This window comes from Takifugu flavidus, chromosome 12 (genome assembly GCF_003711565.1).
Source record: "Takifugu flavidus isolate HTHZ2018 chromosome 12, ASM371156v2, whole genome shotgun sequence".
In the NCBI taxonomy this organism is placed as follows: domain Eukaryota; kingdom Metazoa; phylum Chordata; class Actinopteri; order Tetraodontiformes; family Tetraodontidae; genus Takifugu; species Takifugu flavidus.
In genome coordinates, this window is record NC_079531.1 from 12778534 (window position 1) to 12800096 (window position 21563).

At 45.4% G+C, this 21563-nt stretch overlaps 2 protein-coding genes across 11 annotated transcripts; one reads left to right on the forward strand and one right to left on the reverse strand.

Annotated features, from left to right (window-relative positions):
• The first annotated feature begins 3 nt into the window (after positions 1–3).
• golim4a (golgi integral membrane protein 4a) lies at positions 4–8540 on the forward strand. Of its 5 annotated transcripts, none has more exons than XM_057050177.1 (16): positions 4–601; positions 3192–3266; positions 3339–3388; positions 3497–3550; positions 3621–3771; positions 3976–4058; positions 4153–4236; positions 4823–5032; positions 5127–5327; positions 5621–5811; positions 5883–5980; positions 6098–6177; positions 6246–6446; positions 6544–6612; positions 6703–6781; positions 7772–8540. In XM_057050177.1, the coding sequence occupies exons 1-16, from the start codon at positions 415–417 to the stop codon at positions 7819–7821; spliced, it is 1863 nt and encodes a 620-aa protein (XP_056906157.1). In that variant the 5' UTR covers positions 4–414; the 3' UTR covers positions 7822–8540. The 5 variants fall into 5 exon arrangements, with proteins under 5 accessions (XP_056906157.1, XP_056906153.1, XP_056906154.1 ...); XM_057050173.1 differs by having other exon boundaries at positions 6703–6777; XM_057050174.1 differs by having other exon boundaries at positions 5–601; positions 5907–5980; positions 6703–6777.
• Positions 2871–21444, reverse strand: LOC130535243 (uncharacterized). 6 transcript variants are annotated; one of them, XR_008953067.1, is made up of 11 exons: positions 21275–21444; positions 20776–20899; positions 19810–19903; positions 18453–18574; positions 18245–18387; positions 17559–17756; positions 16682–17177; positions 6225–6482; positions 5573–5737; positions 5123–5295; positions 2871–4975 (listed from the first exon to the last, which is right to left on the reverse strand). XR_008953067.1 is itself a non-coding variant. In XM_057050184.1 (7 exons), exons 1-7 carry the CDS (start codon positions 21283–21285, stop codon positions 17060–17062), a joined length of 810 nt encoding a protein of 269 aa, XP_056906164.1. In that variant the 5' UTR covers positions 21286–21444; the 3' UTR covers positions 16581–17059. The 6 variants fall into 6 exon arrangements, 1 of the variants encoding a protein (XP_056906164.1); XR_008953066.1 differs by having other exon boundaries at positions 6225–7034; XR_008953068.1 differs by lacking the exons at positions 2871–4975; positions 5123–5295; positions 5573–5737; positions 6225–6482 and adding an exon at positions 7276–7537.
• Between the last annotated feature and the right edge of the window lie 119 nt (positions 21445–21563).

Genomic DNA, 21563 nt, shown 5'->3' on the forward strand with positions numbered 1-21563 from the left:
GCAGGCAGCTGCGGGGCTGACACGTAAACTCAGTTAAAGGTGCTGCGGAGGCCATGTCGGAGACCTAAGGCTCTTTTTTCTCCCCGGACGTGTCTGAAGCGCGGCAGCAGAGTCCAGAGGAGGGAGCCGGAATCGTTAGACTGACTTTAAACTGTATTTTAGAGGAGAGACGCCAATTTGATCGCGAGCGGAACCTGAGCGGTTACTTTGAAGTCCCGGGAAAAGTAGCGACTAAAATAATGCGCACGTCAGCAACGATTCCAACTTAAGCAGGGTTTCTACTGGAGATGCTCGGAGAGTGACGGAAAGAGCAATTTCAGGCTTCACTGGGACGCTGAGAAGTTGGGACGGAAGTTCCCAGCAGCAGAGACGGGGCTTACTGGCGCAGACAGCGGGGAGGGCTGCTGGTCCAACATGGGAAACGGGGTTTGTTCCCGGAGGCAGCGGAGGATCTTCCAGTGTCTCCTGTTGGTCACCGTGGTCTGTGGAATGTTCTACGGGGGGATGATGTCCTACGAGATGCACAAACAGCTGAGGAGGACCGAGGCGATGGCGCTGAAGTACCAGCAGCACCAGGAGTCCCTGTCGGCGCAGCTCCAAGGTAAAAAGAGCGACGCAGGCGTGATTTACAAAAGCACGGAGTCCGGTCAGCCAACTGCTGCTCCAGGCTCGGCTCGGCTCCACCGGACCCACTTTCGGAAATAAGCAGGAGGCCATAGAACCATTTACAAAACAACAAGGCTTCCCATTAATTAAAGCAAAAGTTAGCTTAAAGTTGCAAAATTACACAAAAGCCCATCAATAACATTATGCATGCACGGAAATGCGTCTTGCACGATGTCTAAGAACAAATTAATCAAGTCCGTCACAAACAAAGGCAAATGCGTGCATGTTTCCATGCTCTGTACAATTCTATCGAGTTATTGATTATTAAAGCATCATATAAGAGTTGAATGAAGTTGTAATACAGAACATAAACTTTACCCAACAAACGTATGATGTTGTGCTAATTTGTGAGGTCAGACATTCTCTTTTGTATGCAACTACAATAAGACTGAAGTTAGAGCCTGTAGCAGCGCGCGCGGGTGGTAATCGGTGTGTCCCAGGTTCACCTTGATGTCACGGCTCTGCCACAAACCCCTGTCTGCTAGCCTCAGGAACAGTCTTGATCAGTTGATTCCTCAGTAACAGCTGTTAAACATGTTTGATGCTTACCGGTAATCGGTTCCTCATGTCTGAGGTGGATCACAGCGCCCCACCTCAGACGTGTGGGTTGGATCTGAGATGGATCACAGCGCCCCACCTCAGACGTGTGGGTTGGATCTGATAGCAGCTTCCTTCAAATAGGGTCACTGGCTGCACTGACTGAAAATTTGTAGAGTTCACAGAACTTTACAGCTCTAGACAGGACAAACTCTTGTTTGTGGTCACAAGAAGTGAGAAGTGGTTTAGTTCTTGGAACTGAATGTAATGTACAGTGACTTAAGTGCACACTCATCACAGCCTATTTTAAAGGTTGTTGGCTGTGAAGGCATCTTAAGGTGTTTAAACACGGGTAGTTAGTTTATTTAATATGCAAGTGAAAGATTAATATTTTAAAATAGAATTCTTCCTGTGAAGGTGTCAGCTTTTATTTGACCTCATTCTTCCTCCCACCCAAGCAACAGCCTTCACTTTCTGTTACCTGTCATCCATGTTGGTATCTGAACTCTGAACAATGCTGGGGTCAGTGCGGTACTCGAGTTGAAAAGCAGTCAGTTGCTCATTGAGCCAAACAGAATTCACTCGATATCCACTGTTGATTGCTATGTTTTTGTGTCCTATATTTAGAGGGGGAACACAGCACGTCATTTAAAAGGTCACATGATTCCCTCCCACAGATGCCAACTACCGTAGATGTAAAAACTCAGATTTATAAGTGGCCTCTGAACCAGAGAAGCAACATTATTGCTCTTATTTCTAAACCTGTGTATGAGAGTGTGCTGACCACCTGGACAGGCTGCTGTTACCTTAACTCTTGGGTTTTTAGTTCTGAAGCCAGTTTAGCTGCTTTAGAAGCAGGTTTCTCAGTTTTCAGCCCTCTGAGGTTTCGCAGATTTACTCTGTTACAAATGGGATGAAAAGAAAGATGAGCTGAGAAGCTGCGACTGCTCCACCATCACAGGTTCCACCAGTTTCTGAACATCTGGAGTTCATTTGATGAAGTTTAAACATGTTTAATTCAGCTTTATTTATATAGCATCTGTTACCGTTGGGGTTATTGCAGACTGAGCAGGACTGGGCTCAGCTGGACTGCCCCCCGTCCCCACACACCCACACATACACACGAACACACACACAACCGCATCTTTACTTTGCTGATCTATATCACTGAACCTGAAGGTGCTGGTGTTCCGGCCCAGTGCAGGGATCAGAAGGTAAGTGTGTTCCTACAGCTCAACCACCAGCTCCATGGTCCCAGTTCTCTCACACCTTAAATCAGGCAATGTTCCCTCTAAGCTGCACACTTGCGCAATCGCGCACTGCTTGCACATACTCAGCGCACAAGAAAATCTATGCAGCGCACAAAATAAAATTCAACAGAAACAACAGTGATGGCTCAACAGAAATGTGGGTTTTAATAAGGAAAATTAGAGGGTCCTAATACTTAACCAGGCAGCAAACTTCTCAGTCAGAATAATACATTAAATTTATTTTCCTGAATACTTTCTCGGTGTGACTAGAATCTGAAGTTTTAGTAAGTGGTACCATTGACTGTAATGAGCAGCAGGATTGAAATGCCATTTTCATCTGGCATTTTAGCTAAAAGGTAGAATTCTGATCCTCACCTCAGACACAATGACTGATGTATTGTCCTTTGGTCCTCTATGTTACATTTGTCCATCATATTTTGTGATTTATTTATTTATTCATTTTATTTTTTTACATTAGAAACTGTAGCTGAAAAACCCATAATGTAAATGTAAATACTGTGGTAGTATAACAGTGCAAATCAGCTAAACCTGCCAGAGCTGAGGATAAGTGTCTCTATGATGGAAGCAACCTCTGCTCTTTCCAGATGTTCCCTCTAACAGCAGGATCGCACCTCTCCTACACTCTCAAGGCCACTTGCTCTTTCTTTTCATTCTTCTCTTGTATATGCTTTCCACCAGACTGAAGAAGAATAACTCTTCACCTTTTTCTTTCTTCAGTGGTGTATGAACATCGGTCCAGGTTAGAGAAGTCTCTTCAGAAAGAGCGTTTAGAGCACAAAAAAGCCAAAGAAGGTGAGGTCATGCCCACTGCAGCTTCAAGAGCACCTACTGAAATAGAATCTGAACAGGTTTCTTTCTTTTTAGATTACCTGTCCTACAAATTGGAAGCACAGCAGTCAATTAACAAGGAGAAGGTATTTATCCACCTTCATGATGGTTCTGAATGACTTCAGGTGTTCATCCTCTAAAGTTCCACCTGCTGAACTGGGATCAGGAAGGTCTTTGTTTCTGTGTTTGAACAGCAAGACTCCATCAGCAGACTGAACTCTCTACAAGTGCAGCACCAGATCCTGAAGGTACACATCTGGCTGAGCTCTCCCACCATCATTGCTGCTGTTAGTTAAGACTTGTGGTGTCTTCTGTCAGAATCAGCACGAGGATCTGAAGAAGCAGTATTATGACCTGCAGGACCAGCACCAGGCCCAGGGTGACGACCACAACCGGCAGCTGGACGAACACCGAGAGCGCTATGACAAACTGCAGCAGATCAAAGAGCTGGAAGTCTCCCAACTCAAAGGTGGTAAAACAAATGGGCTGGAGGATGCTAGCTCTTCATTTGTTTCCATCTTTTGACCTAACTAAATAAGGTCTTGGTGTTTCACAACCTAAAGAACACAAACCTTAAATATTTATTTCTCTCCATTTTGTCTGCTGCAGCCTCAGATGCTCAGCAGGACAATGTTGTGTCCGGTCTTTGACGTGTCTGGCTTTGGGCTTGCAGACAGTATGTTTAACCTGAGGGAGGAAAATAAACAGCTGAGGAAAGCTCATCATGACATTCACACCCAGCTCCAGGATGCCCAGGTGAGAGCAGCCATCAGTCTTTGATCAGAGATGTCAGATTCCACCTCTCTCCATTAGCTATCCTTCCTTCATGCCGGTGGCTGCATGTGTTCAGGTTCGTCATCAGGACCTGAAGGCGGCCCACGACCAGCTGGCTCTGAACCTACAAGACCACAAAAGTGCTCTGGCTGCAGCTCAGGTGGGACATCTGTGTTTACTCTGCTCAGCTCTGGTTCTATTTGCAGCGGTGGTCTCTCACTCATTCTCTTCTGCGTTAGACAAATCTTTAAAAAGCAGAACTAATTCTCTACCTCTTTACATGCTGGTCTGAGTTCTAACAGCAGTTCTACAAGAACATTCAAACCAGTCACCCTGAAGGACAGGATCAAAGGTCAGAGAGAGGACTCTAGCATCCACGAGCCAATCTGCTGCCCTCTCATCAACTTTAGGAGTTCAATGAATCTTCAAGTTCTCCAAGGGAACCTCCCAGTGGGATTAATGATGTCGTCCATCCGTCTGTCTGTCATCTATATCTATCTGTCCATTTATGTCTGTCTTTCTATCATCTAAAACTGTCTGTCTGTCTATATCTATCGCTGTGTCTGTTTATCCATCCACATAAAGGATGGGTAGTATATCTATAATGAATCGGGTTGTTTCATTTTTCTAGACTTCCTTTTATTGTTCTAGAAAAGGGGGTCATCATGGTCCAAAGATTAGTAGAGAAAAGCTCTCTTTGGTTTCTGTGGTTCTATCATAGTTCGGTGATTGTCTGTCCTCTTTAGGTGCAGGTGGATGAATACAAGCAGCTGAAGGAGTCCCTGAATGCAGCCTCTAATCTGGGCCAGCATCACCCCAACACTCCTCAGCACCAGCCAGTAGCTGTTGACACACCAGAGTCCCGCATTCATGAAGCCGAGAAGACCAGAGTCCTGGACCTGCCAAATAAAGATAAGCCAGGACACTTCCTGGACCAAGAGGAATCTGAATCCAGGGTAATGCAAGTGCCCTCTTACTAATAACCCAAAGATGCTAAAACAGCTACTTTTTAAATATAAATAAATGTAAATATAAATCTTTGTCACCCAGTTGGGGGAGCTCGGCCAGTCAGACAAGGAGGGAGAGGCAGAGAGGAGGAGGGAGCTGGAGGAAGAGGAGATGGCTCAAGCAGGCAAGCCTGAGAAGCTGGAGGAGGATCTAGACCAACCACAGCAGGAGGAAGATGAGCAGCCAGAACCACAACAGCCTGATGAGAACACTGCGGACCAAAAGAGGGGTCATTCTCAGCAGGTCAGTTATCCCTGAACTCTCTGGACTGAGACTAGCACCGCCAAGAAAAGGGCACACCTTGTCTACAGCCAATGGAACAGAAGGGGGTGTGCTTAAATCATCCCCTATTGGTTAGATATAATAATATTCCATGGGTGAAACACTAGTGGACACTGTAGAATCTTTCTGAGGTCCGCAGTAGCTAACAGAGTGACCATGTTTCTGTTTTCTCTTTGAGCCTGTTAAAACCAAAACTAAATCTTTACCTGGATTCACTCTGACTTTTCCTCCCTGCAACCGTCTCCTCTGTGAAGAGCCTCCATCAGCAGGACACCCCATTGGAACACATGAAGTCACCCTTTGACCAACACCTTGAAGCTCAACGGGCCGAGGAGCGTAGGCGGATCCAACTGAGGCAGGCGGACCTGCAGCTACAGAGAGAGAGGGAGCAGAGGCTGAAGGAGGAGCAGCAGCACACAGACACCAACAGAGAGGAGCAGCAAAGGTCCGCGTCCAGATCATGGGTTCAAATGGTCTGAAATGTTGTAAGGTCATGATTTTCAAATCCATTCAAAGCCTGTCTTATGGTGCTGGTAACAGGAGGAGGACGGCGTATGAGAATATGGACACTGACATTGTTCAAGGAGAAGAGGATCATCACACCGATGATGAAGGTGAGACGTCAGCAGTCCATTCGGTTTAACTTTATTTACAGGGCAGCTGTTACAGTAAAGACCGTCTGCAGACATGTGACAGAAACCCTGATGGTTGGATGTGTCACATGTGATCAGACAGAGACACACACCTGCTGAATGAAGAAGAGGAGGAGGAAGAGATGAAGGTGGAGCAGAAAGTCCCACCACATCAACAGGTGATGCTCTCACACGCACACACCCATCACCACTCTTGAGCTGTTACCTTGGGACTTTCCCTCTGCAGGCCGTCATAGATGGTGAGCTGGACCCTGAGGATGACCCCAACAACCAAGGAGAAGATGAGTTTGATGAGGCAGAGGATGAGCAGCCGCAGCACAGGGTCACTGAGGAGGAGGATGAAGAGGAGCCAGCAGCTCTGGGCCAGCACAGAGACACACACTCCCACCAAGAGCCACCAGCGCCAGCTGTGGAGGAGGAACTGGTGGTGAGTGAATAACACAGATGTCACCAGCAGGTCCACCTGTGAAGAATAAAGATCAGAATTGGAAGAAAGATGTGAACTTCCTTTTTGAAATTTCTAGATGGCTGGAAACCCGGACCAACAGGAAGATACGGTGGACGACCAGTACCAGGAGGACTTGGAGGATGAGGTGTGTAACCTGAGTCATTTTCAGATATCAAAGAGATGTCTGTCCTCCAGAACATCAAATTTACTGTCTACTGTCTCCATGTTGGTGAAGGCTCAAGAGGATGTGGCTGGTGGGCAGAAAAGAGATGTGATGGAGGAGGATCCATACAATGAGGACATTGAACAGGTGAGTTTTCAGCAGAATCAGAACCAGGATCAGTTCTTCTGCTGACGTTCAGATTTCTTTGGGTTTCACTGACAACCGAGCAGCCTCTGTTGAAGCCCTCTCAGCCTGTGCTGGTTTCAAACCAGGAACCAGTCAGACAGGTTCTCACAAACGCTCATGTTGGTACCCAAGGTGACACTTTCATACCTGCTCTAGCTTCTGATGTGATTCAGATCCTGCTGAAACTTGTCAGAACTTCAACTCTCAAGCAGCTATGACTTCAGACAGAGAATCAGACAGAGATGATCAGCTCCACATGGAAACTGAACTCATTGAGTATCAGTCATATTTACTGCATGGCTACATGCACGTGAGGGTAACATGAACCAGTGTGGAGATCAGGTGAGGAATCTGTTGCGGTGTCACATTAGCACCCAGTTAATTAAATTCCTCCAACACTCGTTTTCATGAAAGTGGTCCAGGTTGATGAATTGTGATGTATTACTGTCATCACATGGTGGTTTTGTTGTCATTAATACCCCCTAGCAACCTGCCCTCCATGAATCTGACTCCCGCCCTGCACGCCCCAACATTCAAGTATTCATTCCTTTGGTCTGAAGGGTGGATTTGCATTGAAGGAGGGTGGGATGATATGATGCTGTCTCTGAGAGGACTTCTGTTTCTTCTGCTCCCAGCGGTGAAGTGAAGCTCTTTAGTCAGAGCAAATAAAGCTGCCCTTCAACCATGATGGCCGGGAAAATGGCTTCACGCACACATACTGCTGAGAGCAGAAAAAGAGTAATTAAACATGTTCATTCAGGAACACGTGCTCTGCACAACTACATATTATGCGCAGGCTGCTGCCACGTGGAGTGACGGGTATCTTAAAGCGTCTTGTATTTTTATAAAACACAAGTTGTGAAGCAGCTTTAGTCAGAAAAGAACCTTCTACTTCCTGTCTGTGACAGTCAGACTGTGGAAAATAACATTCCTGAATTTTTTTGTTCTTCTGTAGAAGCGACCAAAAAAAGTGGAAGACCAAGAGAACGAGGAAGACAACTATGAAGAGGAAGAGGAAGAAGTGGAGAATCATGTTGTCCGAGTGAATAAGGGAACAAACAGGAGGGCAGAGATGTAAAAGCGGCAGAGACTGTGATTGCACTGGCTGCCTTCCGAAATAATGGGGAATAATTCATCCGTTCAAGTGTCGGAATCAGGAAAATGAGGGCTATTGTTCAAGGAAGTTGAGCGCACCCTGCAGTGTGGGAGTGGAACTGTGGAAATGGGCCACATCTTTCAGGTGATAAATGGATGTAGAAGCTTTTTAATCCTGTTTCTCTTCTGATCTAACTGTTGTCAGACACCCGGAGAATGTATTTATCATGTTTTATCTTTGTGCAAAAGAATTTTTAATGTCCTGTAGTTCAGAATTTTTATTCAAATTATGCAATCTATTTTCTTTGTAGAGTCCACATCTGAAATTTCATGTCATTCTTCTCTTATTTATTGCTGTGCTGACTGACAATCTTTCAAAAGGTGCAACATTTCCTTTGCTCTGAAGCAATATCTGACACAGGAGTACTGTCACTGGATATTTCTGCCATGAAAGACGTGAATGTGCCTTCTCTAGTGTGGATTTCAGGTTTCCTGACCAACTTCTCATGTCTTTTAGCTGGAACTTGTCACGTGGACTGCTGGTTTAAATTTGCCTCATTCAAAACAATTATCTGTAAATTCCACTGTTTACTGTACAATGTCTAGTAAAATCAAGATTTTGTGTATGATTCTATGTTTCATCTGTTGTATTTGATACCTAAAGAACTTTTGATTTAATCTGAATGACATGCTGTACTGCCCTCACGACGCGTTCTCTCTCTCTCGGGCGAGGCTAGGCAGTCAGCTAACAGTATGGAGTTTGAAAGAACCACAACAAGGCTCAACTGTGTTGTTTCTTCCTTTTATCCATTGAGTAATATTTTTTGTAAAACTGAAACAATACAGAAAATAGAACAGCATAAAAAACTCACGTACACCAAACACACTAAGACGATCTATATATAACTCACGACACAGCTCCACATGCTAATATGTTAGCTAGCATCACTCGCTAATTACCACGGACTAACAACGCAAAGAATAACTAAACTAACGCTACAGAATCTACACTACAGCTACAACTTCTGTATAGAACAGACTTACAGACAAATGGTCTCCAAGGCTGGAACGCTTTCTAGCTCAGCAGCTGGAACTACGATGCTTCGCTACCGTTGTGCGTCATCAAACCGCGGTGTTTTGGGTGAGTGCCGTCAAAGCGCCTGAAGGTGCAATGCCAACTCCGCCCAGTAGATGGCAAAACCACGCTCCCATTTACACAGGTGCGCTGCTCCGCTACCGTGCCCCAAACTCAACATTTATTTATTTATTTTTTACTATATTGGACATCTTTATGTTTTTAACAGACTTGACCATCAAATTTTAACCTATACAATGTTGTGGTCAGTACACTCCCCGCTTGATATAATAACATTATATCACTACAAACACAAAATATGAATTTCTACCAAATATAACACCACACTTAAATCTCTGAAAGAAGAACTACAATCTCTGTGATTGGTCTCAAGAACACTTTGGCCTTCCCTTCTTTCACAACCCGTACCTCCACCTTCCTGACCTTACTGTCGCTGCTTGGTAACGCTTTCACAACCAGTCCAACAGGCCATTCATTCCTGTGCGCCTGGCTGTCTTTCAGTAGGACCACATCTCCTTCCTTCACATTTGGCTTCACATTAGTCCATTTTCTGCTGCACTGCAGCGTTGAAAGATACTCTCCTTTCCACCGCTTCCAGAAGGTGTCAGCCAGACACTGGACTTGTTTCCATTGTTTCCTGTACAGTGAAGCTGAACAAAAGTCTCCAGAGGGAGCGGAGACAGTACTCATTTTCTGGGTCAGAAGCATTGCCGGAGTAAGAACTGCAGGCATCTCTGGGTCAGTTGATATGGGCACAAGGGGTCTTGCATTGATTATTGCCATCACCTCTGCCATGAATGTAGACAGGATTTCATGCGTCAAGCGAATTGGACCTTTTTGGAGCAAGATGGCATCTAGAATGCGCCTGGCAACTCCAATCAACCTTTCCCAGGCACCACCCATGTGAGAAGCATGCGCAGGGTTGAAGGCCCAGGAGCATCCTTTTTCTTGGAGAAACCTATTGACTGCCGAATCGTTTGTTGCCATGTCCAATTCTCGCCAAGCGCCCACAAAATTGGTTCCTCTGTCAGATCGCAGAAGTTTTGCTGGGCCTCGAATTGAGAAAAACCTTCTCAATGCATTAATAAAACTGTCTGTTGACATGGCTTCAATAAGTTCAATGTGGACTGCTCTGGTTGCCATGCATGTAAAAAGCACTGCCCAGCGCTTGCTATCTGCACTTCCTCCTCTTGTGCGTCGCGTTGACACAGCCCAAGGGCCGAAGATGTCAAGACCGACAGTAGTGAATGGAGGTTCAGGACTGAGTCTATCAGGCGGCAGGTCTGCCATTTTCTGTTCTTCTAACCTGCCTCGTAGCTTGCGACACGTGACACACTTGTAAATGATTGAAGACACCAAGCGCTTGCTGCCCATCATCCAGTAGCCGGCAGCTCGTAGTGCTCCTTCGGTGATGTGTCGCCCTTGGTGAGCTACTTGTTCGTGAAAGTGCCTTACCAACAATGTTGAAACGTGGTGGTTGTGAGGCATAATCAAAGGGTGCTTCTCGTCTTTTGACAAATCAGCTGAAGATAGCCGACCTCCAATGCGAAGCAGACCTCTTCATCTATGATTGGATTGAGCCTTTCCAGTGTACTGCGTCCGGGCATTTTGTGTCCTTTTCCCAGACATTTCAATTCCTCCTTAAAGGCTTCCTGTTGGACAGACCGAATAATCACAGTCTTGGATTGTGAGAGTTCGTGCAAGCTCACCTTCTCTTTGAAGCATCTCCAACCTTTCTTCCCTGCATTTACTGATCTTCTGTAAGACGTTCCAATGTGAATGAGTCTGGCTATCGTTTTGTTGAGGCCTGTCCAACTTGAACATCTCTCAAAACGATGTGAGCCCAACTGACCATTGGAAGTTTTGGTAACAAAGGTCTTGACCTCAGGACGAATTTCTTCATCAGCTTCAGGCTCAACCAGTGAGAAGGAGCTTGATTCCATTGTTTCTCTTGTTTTGTCGTGATACAGGAAGGCTGGGCCGGAGAACCAAATACTTCTTTGGAGTTGGGTTGAAGGTATGGTTCTGGTTGCCACATCAGCTGGATTGAGCTCTGTGGGTACATAGTGCCACTGATCGGGGTGAGTGGACCTTCTGATTCGGATGACCCTGTTTGAAACATACATGTAAAATCTTCTTGTGGAGTTACAGATGTAACCAAGCACGATTTTGCTATCGGTGAAAAACTTCACAACATCCACTTCTACATCAATCTCGTCTCTGATCAACTCATATAGCTCCACAGCCAAAACTGCAGCACAAAGCTCTAGACGGGGAATTGTGTGGGCAGGGCGTGGGGCCAACTTTGACTTTCCCATAACAAAACCCACGTTATGTTGTCCTTCAGTGTCAGTTATTCTCAGATAGGCTACGGCGCCAATCGCCTTGGTGGAGGCGTCTGAGAAGATGCAAAGTTCTTTTCTTTGGTTGGAAGACAAAGAGGTTGAGATGTAGCACCTCGGTATCTGTAAGTCTTCGAGTGCCTTCAAAGAGTCTTTCCATAAGTTCCATTCTGATTCCTTCTTTGGGGAGAGAGGAGCATCCCACTCGGTCTGTTCAGATGACAACTCACGGACTAGTGCTTTTCCCTGCATTGTTATGGGAGCTACGAAGCCCAAGGGGTCGTACAAACTGTTGACCGTTGATAACACTCCCCTGCGGGTAAATGGTTTCTCTTCTTGAGACACAAGGTAAGTGAAGCAGTCTGCTTCCAAATTCCAAGAGAGCCCTAGACTCCTTTGCAGTGGGAGAGGATCCACTCCAAGTTCCAGATCCTTCAGATCCTTGGCGAGATCTTCTGGAGAAAAGGCTTCCATTACCTCTTTCTTATTTGACGCCACTTTGTGCAGTCGCAGATTGGATTCTGCCAACATTTCTTTGGTTCGGGTCAAAAGATTTACAGCTTCTTTGCAAGTAGGAACTGAGGTGAGACCGTCGTCGACATAAAACTGCCTCTCAACAAACTGTCTTGCGTCCGAACCATGTTCCTCTTCACCTGTTTCGGCGGCTCTTCTCATGCAGTAGATGGCGACAGCAGGTGAAGGGCTGTTCCCGAACACATGGACTTTCATTCGGAACTCAACTACCTTTTTATTGACGTCGTTATCTTCATACCAGAGGTACCTTAAATAGTCTCTGTGCTCTTCTTGGACGATAAAACAATAAAACATTTGCTGGACGTCGGCTGTCAGGGCTACCGGGTTTTTCCGGAACCGCATTAGAACTCCGAGCAAAGAGTTGTTCAAGTCCGGTCCCTTCAACAGCACGTCATTAAGGGATATTCCTTCGTATTCAGCGCTTGAATCGAAAACCACCCTTTTCTGGTCTGGTTTTTGGGGATGGTAAACACCAAATGTTGGCAGGTACTAGCATTCTGTACCTTTGCCGATAGGTGGGGCTGGTTCCGCTTGATCGTTTTCAATCATCTGCTGCATGAACTTGATATAATGCTCTTTCATTTTCGGTTTTTTCTCAAGCATTTTTCTGAGAGATTGGAGACGTTTCAAGGCTTGTTCCCTGTTGTTAGGCAACTGTCTTCTGGGCAAACGAAAGGGTAAAGGTGCCACCCAGCTGTTTCCTTCATCCTGTTTGACTTCTGCATCCATAATTGCAAGAAAGGTTTTGTCGTCAATTGATAACGCTGGTTTGTCATCCTCCTTGGACCTTTCAAAGATTGAGTATCCTAGGTTGTCTTTGAGCTGGCTTGGTTTAGCGCTTTCTTCTCTTACTGTAAGACTATTACACTGTGACATGCAAGCATAGCTGTCCTTTACAAACATGGTGTTTGGACAAGGTGGGAGAAACGATGAGCGACCGCTGTGTAACATGTTTGTTTTGTACACATTGATTTCTGACGACTTATGTGCCTGCCCTAAACAAACTTCCCCCACAATCACCCACCCCAAGTCAAGCCGCTGTGCGTAAGGTGCATCATGAGGCCCGTTGATTTGCTCACGAATCTTATGGACTCTCACCATATCCCTTCCAATGAGCAGAAGAATTGGAGAGTCGTCATCAACGGGTTGGATCTTGTCAGCAACTGGCTTTAAGTGGGGGTGATGTAGTGGAATCTCTGGGGAGGGAATCTCCGCTCTATCATCAGGCACCATGTCACATTCAATTAATGGTGGAAGGGGAAGGTGCAACTTCCCGTTTACAGACTCTAGAATAAAATTGGTACCTCTCCTCCCAGAAGTGTCTATTTTTCCTGAACACGTTCTCAACGTGTATGGAGTGGAGTTGGTTTGGATGTTAAAGAGGTCGAAGAAGTCACTTTTGGCGAGATACTTATTGCTCTGTTCGTCCAGCACTGCATACATCTTCACTGCTTTCTCTTTTTCTCCTGCAGGATACACTTTCACTAAAAGTATTTTGGCACATGAGCGGGAACCTTCAACATTTCCACATACTTCTGTGCACTTGGAGGTGACAGAAGGAGATGAGCCTCCAGTTTGCTCTTCGGCATCGTTGCCAGCTGCATGGTTCTGTAGTCTTGATGGAGGAGGACCTGGATGTAACGCTGAAATGTGTTTATCACTGCCACATTCAAAGCATTTGACATCTATTTTGCAGTCTCTTGCCATGTGTTGTACAGACCCACAACATCTGAAACAAATGCGATTTTCCCTGAGATACACTTTGCGTTCTTCTAATGGTTTTTCCCTGAAGAGTTTACATTTTCTCAATGGATGGGGCTTTTTGTGTATGGGGCACTGGCGATCTGGCTCTTCTGGTTTATTTATGAAGAGATTGCCTCGTGTGTCTGGTGGTTCCGCAGGAACGTCGGTTTTGTGCAATTTCACAAAAGGTTTGCTGTAGTGTCTTTCAAGTTTGTCTGTCTTCAGAGGCGGTGAACTGTTGGTAGTAGATATGGTGAAACTTGGGTCATTTTTCATCTTTGCTTGTTGCCTGACGAAGTTGGAGAAAACAAAAAAGGGAGGAAAAGCCACTCTGTGATCCTCCTTGTATTTGCTTCCAAAACCTGTCCATTTTTCTTGCAGGTTGTATGGCAGTTTCTCCACAATTCGCTTTATTCCACGTGCTGTATCTAAATACAGAAGACCCGGAAGTGCACCATCTTCTTTTGCACACTCAAGTTCGAGGAGAATGTCACCTAGCTCTCTTAACCTGACAGTGTCTCTGTTGTGCAGCTTTGGAAACTGTTCAATCTTTCTTAGAAGAGCATCCTCTATGACTTCTGGCGTCCCATAACATTCCTCAAGACGTTGCCAGACCATGTTGACTCCTGCTCCGGGATTGAAGACGTGGACTGCACGAATTCGTTTAGCTTGTTCTGACGATCCAGGTCCAAGCCATTTTGTCATCAGGTCAAGCTCTTCTCTGGCTATAAGATCTAAGTCTTTTGTTGCACTTATAAATGAGGCTTTCCATGACCAATAATTTTCAGGTTTGTCATCGAATTTCAGGAGGCCAGAACTCACCATTTCTTTGCGGATGAGATATCTTGCAAGGTCTTGTGCGCCTTGGGGCTCGGGGACATATCCTCTTTCTGGGAAGCTTGTGCGTGATGGATATGGATGAGGCGTTGTCTCATGAGCCTCTGCTTGTGCTATTGGTTCTCCTTTAACCTCTTTGTAAGCTGGCTGTGTGGTATTCTTTGCGTCTGGAGAGGCTGGTCTGGTGTCTGATATTACCATTCTGCTGGTTTTCTTCTCCAGTAGCTCCCCGGTCTCCCGTTCTGCTGGCTGCTCAGAAAAGAGAAGCTGGGACTGTTGGTGAACATAGTCGCTGGTGCGCTTAGCTGTGTCCATGGGCTCATCCCCGATCTGGCTCAGCTCCCCGCTTTCGACTTCCTCATAGGCGATGGCTTCTGCTTCAGCTGCAGCAGCAGCCTTTTGGCACTGGAGAAGATGGAGGCTGGCATCATAGTCAGCCTTTTGCTTTAACATACTTGCTTCCATATCTGCCTTCTGTTTCATCACACTTGCTTCCTTTTCAGCATAGACAAGTTGGGCTTTGGCTGCCTTTGCCTTCGCATAGCCTTTGCTGCTGCTGATGAAGCTGATGATCGTTGCGAGCTTCTGGTGGATTTAGATATTTGGGATCTGGCATCCATTGTTTTTGAAGGGTCTTCCTTCGTAGCCTCTTGTTCCACAACCTCCCACATAGGAGGCTCCTGGCTTGTGTTTTCTGTAGCACGTGCTGGTGGTTCTTCATTTGTTTTATCTTGAAGTAGAGGAAACTCTTTCAAGTAATACTTTCCTGACCGTAGACTCATGTTTGCTGAGCTGACCCTTTTCTTCAGCCCGCTGTGCTCTTGTCTTTTTACTGTACTGCCCTCACGACGCGTTCTCTCTCTCTCGGGCGAGGCTAGGCAGTCAGCTAACAGTATGGAGTTTGAAAGAACCACAACAAGGCTCAACTGTGTTGTTTCTTCCTTTTATCCATTGAGTAATATTTTTTGTAAAACTGAAACAATACAGAAAATAGAACAGCATAAAAAACTCACGTACACCAAACACACTAAGACGATCTATATATAACTCACGACACAGCTCCACATGCTAATATGTTAGCTAGCATCACTCGCTAATTACCACGGACTAACAACGCAAAGAATAACTAAACTAACGCTACAGAATCTACACTACAGCTACAACTTCTGTATAGAACAGACTTACAGACAAATGGTCTCCAAGGCTGGAACGCTTTCTAGCTCAGCAGCTGGAACTACGATGCTTCGCTACCGTTGTGCGTCATCAAACCGCGGTGTTTTGGGTGAGTGCCGTCAAAGCGCCTGAAGGTGCAATGCCAACACCGCCCAGTAGATGGCAAAACCACGCTCCCATTTACACAGGTGCGCTGCTCCGCTACCGTGCCCCAAACTCAACATTTATTTATTTATTTTTTACTATATTGGACATCTTTATGTTTTTAACAGACTTGACCATCAAATTTTAACCTATACAATGTTGTGGTCAGTACACATGCAGAATAAAGAGTTCAACAGATTTCATCTCTGTCCGATCTTAAAATCTCTAAACTTCTGTCATGATTTATGTCAAAACGTTGGTTACAATTGGTGGTTATTAATTGTTCCTCTAAGGAGGTCATGTGACTGCTGGCATTTGTTCGCAAAATACCTCAAAAACTTAGGGAGATTTCAATAAAATGTTAACGAAAAGCTGATTACATTTTGGTGAAGTTTGGTGATGGTATGATTAACTTATGATCTTCCAAAGATCATAAGTTAATCTTTATCCTCTCCCAATGTGGAGGACATGCCCCCAGGCCCACACTGCTCTCACATTTGCAGTTCCATCACAGGAGTTCGGTTTTTAAGAGACAGAGCTCTTTTTTTTTTTTAAACTAATTGATTTCACTGGGAGCCCCGACCCTGATCCCAACCCTGACCTAGAGCTTGACCCTTACCCTAAACCCAACCCTACCATGACCCACAGCATCAATGATCTGTGAAATGATTCTGGTGTCTTCTTGTCATGTCAATGTCAGAGACAGAAAAGTCCCATTTGAGGGTGTCACAGATTGAAATGAGCAATAATGCTGCTTCTGACATAAACAACCTTCTTTCGACACAAAAAAATAGTGTTGATTCATGTAAAAATAGTATTAATTTATTGTTGACATCCAGCTATAAACCTGTATTTAATGACTGTTAGAAAACGGGAATGTGTGAGTGTGTGTGAGAGACACCTGCTGCTGGGGGTTCGCAGTTCATTATCCAGTCAGTCAGAGGACACGAAGCCATTATCCTGCTGAGTCTGTCTGCTGAATGATTGATAAACCTGCAAAGGTTGTCCTGTTTGGATTCTTGGGTTTTCTACCTGTGTAAACCTGGAAAATCTACAGAAGTCAAAGAAAGTTAGTAGATCCGCACAGATTAGGACAGATTTTCCAGCCAATAAAGGCAAGTCAGCCATAACCAATTTACATACACCTGAGACCTAAAATCTAGAAGACATTTACTCTTTGTATGTATGAAAATGCTTTAAGAGTCTGCTTCATTGCTCCTTATCACATTTTATTTGAAGGCATCCCCTGTGATTGATTCTCTGTCAGACCTGTCCACCTTCATAAAATGTTGCAGATCCTGGTACTTTCTGGGAAAAGCAGTCTTGAGGGTGCAAAGTCTTCTAAGAGCTTTGGAATTCCATCTAGGACCTCCAACATTGGCAAACAGGTAAAAACCCTGAAAGGTGATGGAATGAGATGAGGAAAACCAGAAGAGAAGAGGGAAACAAAGTTCAATAAACTTCTAAACTGTAGTGCTGGTGATTATCTTCTCTCTAGCATCCCAGTGGAAACTCTCTAATCTACACTGGCTGAAGGCAGGGGTGGAACCTGACCTAAAGCTACACATACACAACCCTAAAGATGGAATTCTTTGACACACAAAGACATCAGATCAGAGATTCCTTCTGGCTGGAGAAAAGTCCTACAAATCCTCAGTGTGGCTGACCAAGGAACCAAAGGATTAACGGTGGATTGATGATACACTAGTTCAGTATGCATTTTAGTTACGGAGGTTTCATTTTTGAGTGCACCATCCACGTTGATCTTGTCTGCTCACCGTGCACGATAGTTCGGTGTGAAGGAAACTGGGTTGTGGAGCAGACTGAGCGAACGGAGTGAAGCCTTTCCCAGAGCTCCAAGTCCACCCAAGGACCTAATGGCATTCTCAGACAGACAGAGATGCTCCACCACGGGGAGCTTTGGCAGCTGGCGCAGACCCACCAGATGGTTCTGCTGCAGGTTTAGCATTTTGCACCTGCCAAGAGAACAAGAACCAGAACTCTATTGGTCACATCAATATCATGCTTGCCAAATAATAGCAGGCTTGCCTTTGTTGGCTGGAAAATCTGTCCTAATCTGTGCGGATCTACTTCCTTTCTTTGACAAACACATCACCATCAGTGTAATCATCCATCACAGCTGGAACTCCACCTATCCGGGTGGGAACGACACCTGCTGCTATTCAAATGACCAGGCAACAGAGGAGACAGCTACCGAGACAACCCTAATCAGGAGTGGGGAACAGACTCTTTCTGGCTCATCTGTGGAGAGTTTTGCATTTGATCAAGAGATAGAAGCAGGAGGTCAGCATTTTAGAGCCAATTAGACCAGAACCAGAGGGTGTTCTGTGTCTCCCAGCACAGAGTGTGGGGGCCAAGAAGACAGGCCAGTTCACAAGGAAAATAGAGTTTCAACAGGAGTTGAGACACAAGCGTGGTGCATTCTGGGTAGTGTGATTCCAACCTTGGCAGGCATACAGAACTCAGGTCAGTGAGCGAGTTTGAGACCAGCTGCAGCTTCTCCGCACGGATGAGTCGGTGGAGGATCCGGAGGAAATTTTCAGACTGAAAAGGATCACCCAAGTCCTGGTAGGACAGGTTCAACTCCTGAGGAAAGACAGGAAGTTGAACCATTACAATCTTCTGGAAACTGAACCAGTCTGTTGGCTCACCAGACAGTTTTCCCAGTTCTCCTGCAGTCGCTCCTCCCAGCTCTGCCCTTCGTCCTTCCTCCTCTTTCTATCTAAACAGGCCTCAGCCACCTCTCCTTCAAACAGTTGATCCTCTGAAGGTCCTTTTAAATGATATGATCAAAAATCATTTCATTATTGCCACCTTGTCATTTATCACTTCAGCCTCGCGGTGCCCCAACCTCTTTTATGTCAGACAATATTTTTAAGATGTGTCGGGCAAATAATAAAACAGAATAAAACGATATGACCAACACAAAAACTGGTATTCCAAAATATAATAATAAAGGTGAATCCACTGTGTCATTGTATGTAACTTTGTTAGCAGTGTCCTGCTGGCTAGTGCCAACAACATAACAAGAGTAACATGCTGTCAAATCAAGATACACCAAAAAATAAATATAAAGTACATGAAAAATACAACTCATCATGATGCTAAATCAGCGACAGCACTAAGCTTCTTTTTGTCTAACCAAATGGTCCCATCTAGGGGTAATGGGAGACAACCACAACCGAAGTGTGTTGCTTGTTTCCAGCTGACTCCTTCAGTTTGTTTTGGTTGTTGTTACTGCAGAAACCCCCCTCACACACATATGATGTCTTAAATGCTAACAGCTGTGTCTCAATGTCCTTTGCTATTTCTGTGATGCGCCAAGTGACAGTGCTAGCCCACAGAGGCACCCGTGCTATCTTTTTAACCACAGCCTCTCTAAAAAGTTCGGAGTGGAGGCCCTCAGTAATTGCTCCTGTCCTGCTTTTTTCTTTCAAAATACCCCAAACGCTTGTTTTGCTTGGTCTCCAGGTGGCGAAGCAGTTTTGAAGGCTTCATTGCCTCACTGGAGAGCCAGTCACCACATATTATGCAGAGCGGGCTTGGTGCGTGGAAATAACCTATCGCAAAGACTCCAAATTTTAAGTCATTCTCCTGATATTGTCTGTTAAATGCTGCTTTCTTTTTCTTAGGGGTCAAAGGCTCTTCTGTCTCCTCACTGGGCCTTTTTTCCCTTTGCAAAGAAACTTTCCAAAGATGTCCATTTTTTACTCATTCTGCTACATGACCGAGACAAGCATCTTGATGTGAGTTCAGATTGATTCATAGACAGATGAAGGAGAGGATTTGGTCACTTTTAAAATAAAACATTGTTCAGACTCATATAATAAATAAAATAATTTGTAAATTATTCTTTATGTGCGGCCCAGTACCAAACGACCCATGGACCAATACCGGTCTGTGGCCCGAGGGTTGGGGATTGCTGCTTTAGATCTTTCTCTTATGTAAACAAATGTCTTCACGCACATCCTGCAACTGCATTTATGTCTGAATATCACAGAAGATCACCTTCTCTGACCCTGGGGCATGTCAGCTGATCCCCTGTGACATCACAGTGGTTGAGATGTTGCCACGACACAAAGCAGAAGCGACTTGAGGGAAGCTGAGGAGAAAAGCAGAGTGAACGTTGTAGTTTTAGCTGAGTACAATGTAACACAAGTCAAACATGTGACAACATTCACATATGGATTTGTGTGTAACAGACATACAAATGTCAATGAAGGGTAAGCATGAGAATATGTCTCACTGAAGTCTCCCTTTGTGACACAAACACACGTCACTGTCCTGTAGACAGGTTTAGTCCTTCACATCTCTGCAGGTGGCATCAGAGCCAAGAGCAGGTCCCTCAGCTTTGTGAGATAAAGCTCGTTCCTTTCGTGATCATCTCAATCATTCTCCTGTGATGCAGCCTCAGCAGGAGGAAGATCCAGGAGATTCTAAATTCTCAAGTAAAACTGTTGTTTTCTGCTTCCTCCAGACTGATGCACTCAGTCTTTTCCTAATTTGACCTTTTAACCCCCCCAGCACTCATCCCACATGGCGGTTATTAGTCTGTAACTCAACGCGTTCCTGTTATTCTAGACCTGGCTCCTGCTGACCCTCCAACAGAGGTCAGTGCCTCACATCCTGTCAGAAGAACAGGAGATAAAGCAGGATAAATGATGGCGGAAAACCAATCTAAAGATCATCAAGGCTTCCACTAAGACTAAACACTATATGGTTTAAACAACTTCGTCAGACATTACAATAGTCAGCACTGCTAAAAATGAAATATAATTAACAAATCCTGACAAAACACAATAATGATGGAAGGACAGGTTGAGCTGCAGGTTCACATTCAAAGAGAAACTCAAGGTGGAACATTGGGTGATATTCAGTGATGAGACTCAATAATAATCAATATGGCGGGAATGGACCAAATAGAAGACAGTTGACAGATAAAAGGGAGCAGGCGTGAGCGTGTGTGAGACTCACAGGAGTAGACCCGAGTCCAGAATCAGGCCTCGGGTCGACGCAGCGGGGCGCATACACGAGGTCAGAGGACCACGAAGAGCTGGATTTGGGGACACCGTCTGTGAGGGTGTTCACACCTGAAGAGCTGAGAGAATGAGGACAGACGCTAAGACAGAGGACAAGACACAGTCCCACCTCCGCACCCTGGTCCTGGATGGAAGCCTTTCTCTTCCGTAATGTAAGCCGAGCTGTGTGCTAAAACCCTGAATACCGGCCGGTACTGGCTGGGTCGAGTTACCCACAACCCGGTTTGACATTGCAGATTAGCGCACGATGCTGCCACCTGAGCAGAACGAGGGTGTTCCCTATCCTATCCGCCACTGGGACACAGATGATTCATTTTATGCCTCACTTCTTTTAAAAAGTGACATTCTGTGAAGATGAAGTAGCTCATTAGAATCGCTGATTCTCATTAGAATCAACCTGTCATTGAACCAAAATTGACAGGACACGATCGTACCTTTCGGACATGTCCTTATCTGCTCCTGATCGGCTCCTTCCCGCCCTGTAACCCAGTACCAGTCACCCATGAGCCCGCTGGGTTTGCCTGGATGAGGGTTTGCCTGGGTTTGCCCACAGACGAGGTTCTGGGTTCTGTTCGCTGGTTCTAAACCATAACACTGAGCAGCAAACTTCAGAGGGCGGTGTCACAATTCATGGTCACACCCACATTCCACCGAGACCCTCCCAACTCGGACTCTGATTGGTAAAACTAGTGAGGCGCTCGTTGATTGGCCCACCTTCAACAC

What these genes read in the sequence shown, in the direction of transcription:
- golim4a (XM_057050173.1), top strand. Translation starts at nt 415, where the DNA reads ATGGGAAACGGGGTTTGTTCCCGGAGGCAGCGGAGGATCTTCCAGTGT. An exon ending in AACAGAGAGGAGCAGCAAAG is followed by an intron (nt 5,812 to 5,882) that starts GTCCGCGTCCAG and finishes ATCCATTCAAAG; the next exon opens with CCTGTCTTATGGTGCTGGTA. An exon ending in TCATCACACCGATGATGAAG is followed by an intron (nt 5,981 to 6,097) that starts GTGAGACGTCAG and finishes ACATGTGATCAG; the next exon opens with ACAGAGACACACACCTGCTG.
- LOC130535243 (XM_057050184.1), bottom strand. An exon ending in CTGGACTCGGGTCTACTCCT is followed by an intron (nt 19,904 to 20,775) that starts GTGAGTCTCACA and finishes TTTTCTCCTCAG; the next exon opens with CTTCCCTCAAGTCGCTTCTG. An exon ending in ACACCGAACTATCGTGCACG is followed by an intron (nt 17,178 to 17,558) that starts GTGAGCAGACAA and finishes ATCACCTTTCAG; the next exon opens with GGTTTTTACCTGTTTGCCAA.